Source organism: Staurois parvus, unplaced genomic scaffold (assembly GCF_062004578.1).
Source record: "Staurois parvus isolate SC_StPar_1 unplaced genomic scaffold, SC_StPar_1.0 ptg000592l, whole genome shotgun sequence".
In the NCBI taxonomy this organism is placed as follows: Eukaryota; Metazoa; Chordata; class Amphibia; order Anura; family Ranidae; genus Staurois; species Staurois parvus.
The window spans coordinates 96,230-106,159 of NW_028318388.1; the positions used below are offsets into that span (position 1 = coordinate 96,230).

Consider the following 9,930-nt stretch of genomic DNA (forward strand, 5'->3'; position numbering starts at 1 on the left):
AATTTACAGTGTTCCTTTTTCTGTATGTGAATGATGGTACTGTAATTGTTAATTTAAAAAAAATCTAAGTACCTTCTTTCCTATTTGATATACCGCTGTTACATGACCCAGCTCTTTTCCGACCTATCTGCAGGGGAACATAAGCAGGAGAAGCTTCAAGTCTTCTGCTGGTCCAGTGTTAAAGGGAAAGAAAAGCCATTTGGGATACAGAGTAAAAATAAATATCAGTGTTAGATCGTCAAACACAGACTTACCTCGGTTTACGTCTTTAATTTATTTCCCATAGGAATGTATTGAAAACCAATTAATCCGTTCTGGAGGGCAGAAAAAAGTAAGTCTTATTTGTTCAAAACTCTTTATAAAGTGCAGTTTAAAGGCATAAATACTGTACGGGGACATGATTAAGAAAAAACTATTTGTAAATGCATTGAAAACCAATGAATCCGTTTGTATTGCGAAAAAATTTGTAAACCGAGCCATTATTTTCAATGGATTTTCATTCATAAAACCAAAGTTGCATTAACCAAGGTGTTTGTAAACCAAGGTACGCCTGTATATATTTGAAATCAAATCTTAATTTTTTGGCAATGACCTTGTGTGGGTGTCAATCCCTTCTAGCCTGTGTCCTAAAAAAAAAAAAAAAAAAAAAAAAAAAAGCGAAGCCTCAATCAATCAAGATGTAATATCCCCCCCACATTGTGTATAGCTAATCAGTGGGCATGGAATAGGAGGGAGGGAGTGGGCTGTCATTTTACCTCTGTATACTCCCACATGTGAGTCTGTAGTCACTTGGACTGCTCAGATGTGATGAAGTTGAAGATGTGAAGAAATGTTTAGCATATAAACACTGAAAACTGAGCATGTGCAGTAGCTGCCAACACTGCTCTGCAAAATCCCCAATTGCATTGGTGACCTGGAGAGGGGGAGGAAGTACTAAGCAGGTTTTTTTGCAGAAAACGAATCCCCTGGTGACCGAACATGAACAGCATGTAATACAGCATTTATTAATAGTTTGTTATGTGGGTTTAATGATACTTGAAATATGCCCATTCATGGCTAGATCTTCGTTTGTACAGCCTGTGCAGGGGCTTGGCATTTACAAAATAGGCCTTCTGTACGAGAGTGAAAGATGCTTGGCATTGATTGAAGCCAGGGTAGGGTCTCATTGGCTACAGTATGATAACTTTTTTATTTATTTTGGGAGGATAGGTACAGATATTGCCTGCTGTCTGTAGCCTTGACCCATCACCCCTTTACTTCTCCACAGAAGGAATACCGCCCCAGGCTTTGCACCATGAAGAAAGGACAGAATGGATATGGATTTAACCTGCACAGTGACAAAAGTCACCCAGGGCAGTACATCCGGGCTGTGGATCCTGATTCACCCGCTGAGCAGGCTGGACTTCTGCCAAAGGATCGCATCATTGAGGTACGCTCATGTACTTGGATAAGGTAACCAGGCAACAATTATTCACCGGGAAAAAAAACAGGCGTTGCCTATCGTGATTAAAGACCGGCAGAGGAGATATGAGCCCGGGCACTCATATGGTGTAACTTGAACAAGCAGCATTACCACTTTACAGCACCGTCTCTGGTTGTTTTCCCCGCAGGTTAATGGTGAAAGCATGGTGGGCAAACATCACGGAGAGGTGGTGAGCGCCATCAAGGCTGGGGGCGAGGAGACAACTATGTTGGTGGTTGATCCTGAGACAGACCAATACTTCCAGGAATGTCATGTGACCCCAGGACAGCAACACCTGTCAGGTTAGTGAAATTGGATTGTGAGTTGCTAACAGCTTTCTCCCCCCTCCCTTCAATCTACTTAGCTGGATTATAGGGATTCCATGTACTGGATTCACATCTCTGTTGAGTACATGGGGGGAGGTGAGCAAGATTTGTGCACTTTGCTCCACTAACAGTCTGCTCTGATCTTTCCTTCTGAAGTGTAATATTGACATGAGGTTTTACCCAAAAGTGGTACATTTTATGCATTTTTTTTCCCCTAGCACAAATTTTAGATATTTCTATTTCCTGCATTTTTTTTTTTTTTTTTTTTTATATAGCACCAACCTAGCCATACACATTTAATGTTGAAAAGCATGAACATTCTTCCAAATGATTGTCTTCAGGTGTTTTCAGTGAAGGATATTAATGCTACAACATTGGACAAAGTTTTACAAAATTGCACACTTCTTCTTACCGTGTGTTGATAGTCCATTATCTGTCCCAGCATGACTCTACCACTGTGCACAAAGCCAGCTCCATAAAGACATGGCTTGATGAGTTTGGTCTGGAGGAACTTGAGTGGCATGGAATGAGTCCTGACCTCAACTCTACTGAACATCTTTTAGAAATTCTGATTGCAAGCCAGGTCTTCTTACCCAACATCATTTCCTGACCTCCCAAATGTTCTTGTGGCTTTTGGGCACACATACCCAAAGACTTGCTCCAAAATCTTGTTGAAAGCCTTCCCAGTAAGATGGAGACTATTATTGCTTTAAGACTGCATTCCAAAACTATGAACATTCATATGCAATGTTAACAGTTTTTTTTATATGGGTGTGATAGTCAGGTGTCCACAAACCTTTGGGTATGCAGTTGGGTCTCTGAGTAATCAGATGTGTTACTCCTCTGAATAATTTGTAGTGTCCCGGACTTTAACTGTCTGCTGTAGAATTGTGTTCATGTTTGTGTTCATGTTTTATCGTACAGATGGTAAATAGTGTTTTCAAGGTGAGAGAGTCCAACTTGAAAACCCTATGAACTGGAGTTTTGAGAATTTGGAAAGAACGCTACCCAAACTCACAAACTTTGATCTCGGAATATATAGGGTGTTCACAAGAAACTGCTGTATTTATGATGGCACAGCTTTAGAGACTTTTGTGTAGCTGGGGAGAAGACATACCTGGATAGACAGTACCTGGCTGTTGATCATGTATATAAAAGAGTTGGTATTCATTGCTCTATATATTTCCCTTATTTGGACAGTAGCCAAAAAATGAATAGTTCTGGGAGACCGGCTCAGTAGTACATCGTTGGCAAGGTTGAATAAAGACCTCCAGTTCAACTGGTGTGGGTGTATGGTCATTGGTGCCATGGTTCTTCAAAGTGGCATTGGCTTCAGCATTATGCAGGTAATGGGTGGTCAGTCACACACAGTTCAAGGAACTGCTAGCAACTTCCTGGAGGAACTATAGGGTTTTATGGAACACTGGTTGAGAATAGCTGGTATATAGGGGTGGAGTTTTAACTAAAACTGGTACATGGTAGCCAATCGGCTTCTAACCTCAGCTTGTTTAATTAGGCTTTGCCAATAAAACCCTGGAAGCTGATTGGTTTCTATACAGAGCTGCACCAAATTTTCCATGCTCCAGGTTTAATCTCCTCCAGTGATCATTTTTGTATGGCTTTGTAAACTTACAATATCACTGTTTTAATTGGATCTGACTATCATCTGCAGCAATAGAAGACCAAAAAACAATTTGGTGTCGTTTAAAATTTTTAATAAAAATACTTTCCTGATTAACACCAATTAGCTTTGTCCTCCTTCCTTCTCTTGGCCATGTATTTGCTGTTGTCCTTTTATCTTTTGTGAATAACATCCTCATGTATTGCACCAGGAATTAAAAAAACATTAGGCATCCTAAAAACAGCACTAAAAAAATGGCAAAAAGTGTATTCCCATTTACTGGGAATTTACTTGTTGTTTTTTGTTTTTTTTGTTTTTTTTTAGACCATACTGGCTGTGAGGGAATTTTGCTGTGGGTACCTGAAACTCTATAAAGCAAATGTAGTCTTGCCCAGACTCAACAGTCTTCACAAGTTTGTTTTGCTCTCAGAACCCCTGCAAGTCTTGAAAGCAGGGCATGTAACTCTTCAGAGATATTGGGTGGTGGCAGCTTTGATAAATGAGGATTTGGGTCTGTGTCCCTGCTAGAAATAAATTTTAATTGTTCTGTTTAGTGCTGGATAGACTAGGATTTATTTTCTTCGGTTGTTTTGTTTCCTATGGACAAGCTGCTTATGTTGTAGCTAATACTAGGCATGCATTGTAGCCAGTTTAAATCTGAAAGTGCTTAATGAACTCATCCACGTGAGGCTTTGTTCCCCAAGAGGCAGCAAAAACAAGGTCCTCACTTGGGGTCCCCCCAACCCCCCACTTCAAAAATGTATATGTACCATTTCTGAGCAAAGTTACTGCCAAGTCGAGGCATGTAACTAAAATTTGAAATTTGCCTTCCTATATGGACAGACCATTGCTTGTCCTGAAAAACGGTCCTGACATTGCAGTTTTTGGTACTGGTAGGTACATTAGTTTTAAGTTTTCAATATATTTTGCTGTGATTAGATTTCTACTCTGCAGTCCTCAGCCCTGCTTTCTCCTTCAAATGCTTTGGTTGCTTTTCTATGACCTAAATGATCAGCTTTTCTGGAAAGAAGAGACCTCTGGTTGGAGCAAGAGTGAGGACCTGGAGAACAAGATGACTGGAGTCCTTGCAGATGCAGCTTCATGAGTCCACTGTACTATCTCTGCTTCTTCCCCCTATTTTCTAACATTGCTATGCTTTTGTTGGCTTTTCTACTATAAAAGCATTGATCAGATCAGGAAAGGAGTGACTTCTGATGGTAGTTGTTCCAGGTGGGGGAGTTGGGTCCTGAAGAATAAGAAAGCTGGAGCTCCTACAGGTGCGGCCTTTAGGAGTCCATTCTAACAACTGCTTAATTTGAAAATATTCGTATTTGGGTACGCTTTATCCAGGCTTGTTTGAGTGGCTGTTTTTAGGCCTTGTATGGATAAACCTTGAAATCGTGTTCCCCTTCCACTCCCATTACATTCCCCTCCTGAGAGCCCCTGAAAACAGGTCTGAAAGGGTGCATTGAGCTGCAGGTCCTCCTTTTCATGATCTTGAACTCTCTCCCCAGGGGAGTGAATACTGGGTGGTATGCAGCCAAGAAGGCTGTAGATGCTGAATGCTTTTGTTCACATGGCAACTCTGAAATCTGTCTAGATAGCCAGACGGTGAACTTTACAGTCAGAAGTCGTTAAGTCTTGCCTCTTAATGGACATCTCGTGAAGACTATTTCAGATCTTTGATGGTTTAAAATAAAAGATCCACCTGTGTGGTTTCATCGGTTTGTAGTTATGGTATGGGTAGGGATGGCAGTATGTTCGTTTGCTGCTTTCTGGGTTGCTATAGGGACCGACAGTAATCCTCTTGCTAATTCTATTCAGGCTGAAGGCTCTCCTGCTTCACTTAACAGGATCAGTTTTATGTACGCAACACTGCTATACTGTGCTTTGCTTTTTTACTTTACATTCACATACAAGCGAGGCCTCCAGTTTTTTACTTGTATAGCTTATGGGTTGATTTTAAAGTTCTCTATGTACTGCAGGGTCCTATTGTCTGGGGCTGATTGTGCTTGTGAGTTCATAGCATCCAACCAAAGTCCAGCTGTCCTGTTCCATCCAATGGGCACAGTAAAAGGTCCCTTTTTTTAAAGTGCATATGCACCTTTTTTATGAAGGAAATGTTCACCAATGACCCTCTAACCCAGGGGTGGGCAAACTTTTTGACTTGAGGGCCACAATGGGTTCATATATTGCACCCGGGGGCCGGACCAAGAGTAGATGAATGATGTGTGTGTCATCCATAGTAAGTATAGTAATATTCCCCCATAGTAAGCATAGTAATTCATCCCCCATATTAAGTCCCCAAGTCCCCCCTGTGTCAATTCACTTACCTTTGCTCCGTGCGTTCCTCTCGCCGTGTTCCCGCGCCGTTCCGGTGTAGCATGAAAATCTGTCTCCTATGAGGATCTGTCCCCCTCAACGTATCCGCATGTGCCAGTTTCAGGCATTAGCAGCCGATCGGCGATCTCCGGCACATGCGCAGATACGTCGAGGGGGACAGATCCTCATAGGAGACAGATTTTCATGCTACACCGGTCTTCAGGGCAGACTGTGAGAGGAGCCTAGCTCCACGGGCCGGATTAAAAGGTCCGCCGGGCCGTAGTTTGCCCATTGCTGCTCTAACCCCAAGTATGTATGTATATCCCTAAAAGGTGCAGAAATTTTTCTTGTAAATCAGCACTTGGGTACCCTCTGGCGTAGCCATGCCACTGTTTAAAGTGGTTCTAAAGACTTAATTCTATGCATGAAGGTAAGAAAAAGTCTTCAGTGTTCAGCTCTCCCCCCATAGCCTAAACCTAATCTTAATCCAGCAATGTACACAAGAGCAGCATCTCTCCTGGGTCTCTCCCTCATTGTCTGACAGCAGCAGGAGCCACTGGCCCCCCACTGCTGGCTATCACAGCCAGTGAGGACTGAGGGGGGGGGGGGCCGGCTCAGGAGCAAGCATGCAGGCAGCTTCTTCTGGGGACACTGACCCGAGAAGAGGACGATCAGGGCTACTTAAAGGAAAACCATTGCACAGAGCAGGCAAGTATGACATGTTTGTTACATTAGGTTTAAAATCACTTTTAACGTCCAAGATGGAGTCTTCTGAGGACCACTGGCAGCACGTTTTTCAAGGAATTTTGCACCTGATGACCATTTAGAATTTTGTTGCTATGGTTTTAAATGTTCTCACATACTTGCATTACAATCAGAAGGTAGATGTGAAATTGTTGGATATCTCTGTACGCATTCAGCATACTAAAAATGTTTTATTTTTTCCTCCAAGGTCCTCTGCCAGATAAAGTGGTTAATGGGGACCTAGAAAAGGTAATGCTGCCTACTAGCCTATTTGTATTGCTCTTAAATATTTTGTGGGGTTTTTTTTTTTTTTGACTGCTTTTATATTTTCTGCTTGACAGGAAGACAAGCTGGAGCACCTGGAAAATGATAGTCCCCGGAACTCGTTTGTATCTAATCCAGAGCCAGCACCAGTAGAAAACCCAATTAGTCAGGAGGCGCAGAAGGTACATCTGTATATTATGTATTAAATACTCCTGAAGCTCTAAAATGATACATATTAAAATGTATGTGTGTATATTACAGTGGATATAAAGTCTACACACCCCTGTAACAATGTCAGGTTTCTGTGATGTAAAAAATGAGACACAGATGACTAATTTCAGAACTTTTTCTTTTTTTTTTTTTTTTTTGTGACTTATAAACTGTACAACTCAGTTGAACAACAGACTGAAATCTTTTAGGTGGATGCTATCGGCATGTCAAATCTCTTCTGTGCAAAAAACACTCCAAACCTGTCAGATTTCGAGGGCATCTCCTGTGTACAGCCCTCTTCAGATCACCCCACAGATTTTCGATCAGCTTCAGGTCTGGGTTGTGGCTGGGCCATTCTAAAACTTTACTCTTCTGGTGGATTCCTTTGATTTGGATGTCACGCTGAAAGATTAAGTTCATGTTCAGCTTTCTAGCAGAAGCCTGAAGGTTTTGTGCCAGGAGAATGTCACATGTACCACACAGCCAGTACTTGCCAGATATTCTTGCAGCTGCTTTAATGTTGCTGTAGGCCTCTTGGCAGGCTCACATACAAGTTTTCTTGTCTTTTCATCAATTTTGGAGGGACGTCTAGTTCTTGGTAATGTTGCTGTTGCGCCATAATTTCTCCACTTGATGACGGTCTTCACTGTGTTCCATGGTATATCTAATGCCCTGGAAATTCTTTTGTACCCTTCTCCTGACTGATACCTTTTTGATCCCTCTGATGCTTTGGAAGCTCTTTGCAGACCATGGCTTTTGCTGTAGGATGCGACTAAGAAAATGGCAGGAAAGACCAACTAGAACAGCTGAACTTTATTTAAGGTTAATCAGAGACACTTTAAATAATGGCAGGTGTGTACGGACTATTTAACATGATTTTGAATGTGATTGCTTAATTCTCAACACAGCTACATCCCCAGTTGTAAGAGGGTGTGCACACTTAGGCAACCACATTAATTTTTTGTTTGTTCAATTAAGTATGGACAGTTTATAGGTCACATTAAAGGTGGATAAAGTTCTGAAATGATTTTTGTCATTTTTATACATCACATAACCTAACATTTTAACAGTGGTGTGTAGACTTTTTTTTTTTAAATGTTTTTGTGTGTTATACACACATTCCACGGGGGACCATGAATGTATGTTATTTGAGCACAGAGCACTTTCAACTAATCAGGTTTATGTCACTATGGATTCCAAGTTTATTTGGACACTGTATTTTTTTGTATGCTGTTGAGCACTGTAAATCTGTTGTGCCTCTCACCCTCCACTCCCTGCTCACCTGTCACTCGTAAGCACAGAAGCCTTCTGTTTACAAGGACAGCTGTCCTCTTGGTGGCTGGTGGCTCACAGATCCCTGCATGCCCTGCATGTGCTCACTGTGAGGCATGGCAGGGGCAGATACTACCCAATTATCTCCCTGCAATTGAGAGGTGGAGCTGCCTACTCTGCCAGGACGTACTAAAGCTGGGCAGGTGAGATGCGAAGAAGCATTTTGAAATGCAAGCAGCGAAGGTACCAAAATGTTACATAGTATCAGCCTCTAGCACTGTACAGCAGAGCTCCAACTGGTTGTGGGAAATGCAGCACAAGGAGATGTCAGTTGTGCTTTGTCTCATGTACTAATGTGAGGTGTGTTTGTGGTTTTGTGTTTGTGGGGGTGTGGTTGTGTGGGGGTGTGGTTGTGTGTTTGTTTTTGTTGGCCAAAACTCATGGTACTGCAGTGCCACACGGTTTGGTGCCCACACGATTCTAAAGTTTGTACCTTCCTTTTTGTGCATTTCCATGCACTTGTCATGGGCTGCCAAGATGGGACTGAGTGCTGCACACTCTTGTAATATTCTCATACAAACCTCTTTCACACATTCATCTAAATCCTTTTTGGTTCTAGGATGTTTTGGATTCCAGTCCAGTACCTGCTTCCAACCCTGTCCCAAGCATTGAAACGCTCGATCTTAATTTGTCCCTGGCAGCAGCAAAGGAGCGAGCCCACCAGAAACGATCACAGAAAAAGGCACCCACCATGGACTGGAGCAAACGGAAAGAAGTCTTTAGCAGCCTGTGAGAAGAGCAAGGGATTGATGCGGACCCCATGTCTGTACCATGAAGTCTTTGATGCAGACCCCATGTCTGTACCATGAAATATTCCTGTGATAATCAACAGCCATACCCTGCAGTCCCATATTTCCTGTTTCTTGTGTCATCAGCAATGATCAACCAGTTCTGTGGGGTGATTGCCAGCCAGTTGGTGCAGTTATTTATTCTTGTTAGCCTGTGAATCCGTCCATTGCTATCTGGGATTTGAGATGGTGTTGGTGCCTATGTGCAACCGTGCAGCAATAACTCTCCGAGCCATCTTACAGGGAGCCGGTGTCTTTGAAAGCCAGAGGAATGGAGGAAGACCTCCTCCTGTGTACAGTATACACAGAATAATGGTTTCTAGTAGAAAGTTCCATTCCACAAACTTTTACGGTCCTGATAAATTTCCATTTGCAGATTTTTGATGTTTCTAATGAGTTTTTTTTTCTAATATTTTGTGAAAAAAAAATGTTTAACCAGATATTTTGCTATATAGCTTAATACAGATTTCTTTACTTTTAAGTGCCTTGTTACTACTTGTGTGCCTAATTTTGTGAAGGTTATAGGTTTTTCATATGGTAGGGAGCGTACAGATTAACCACTTGCAATTTTTAAATTGTTCACTTGCATACTGAGCTCATCTTTGCTGGAAAATTACTTGGAACCCCCCGCTCATTATTTATTTTTCAGAAAACAAAGACCCTGGAGCATAAAGTGGTGGCTGTTGCAAGAACTCTAGGATAGGCAAAATCACCTATTTGTACACCCCTCTACACAACACTAAACCATTAATACATCTGTGAAATTCCTTACTGTTTAAGTCCAACTGAATTTTCAAGAAGTAATCTCTGTAATTCAAAAGCCCATCTGATCTGACAAGGTGGAGGTGTAACGGCAGGTAT

The 9,930-nt window shown here is 41.9% G+C and overlaps 1 protein-coding gene across 2 annotated transcripts in view; it reads left to right on the plus strand.

Annotated features, from left to right (window-relative positions):
- NHERF1 (NHERF family PDZ scaffold protein 1) overlaps positions 1-9,550 on the plus strand; it is a 33,100-nt gene extending 23,550 nt beyond the window's left edge. The window contains exons 3-8 of one of the 2 annotated variants that reach the window (XM_089692529.1): positions 287-331; positions 1,268-1,429; positions 1,611-1,764; positions 6,684-6,724; positions 6,817-6,921; positions 8,841-9,550. In XM_089692529.1, the coding sequence (XP_089548655.1) occupies positions 287-331; positions 1,268-1,429; positions 1,611-1,764; positions 6,684-6,724; positions 6,817-6,921; positions 8,841-9,014 (681 nt within the window). In that variant the 3' untranslated portion in view covers positions 9,015-9,550. The remainder of the gene's footprint in view (positions 1-286; positions 332-1,267; positions 1,430-1,610; positions 1,765-6,683; positions 6,725-6,816; positions 6,922-8,840) is intronic. The other variant, XM_089692531.1, reaches the window with a different exon arrangement.
- The last annotated feature ends 380 nt before the right edge of the window (positions 9,551-9,930 follow it).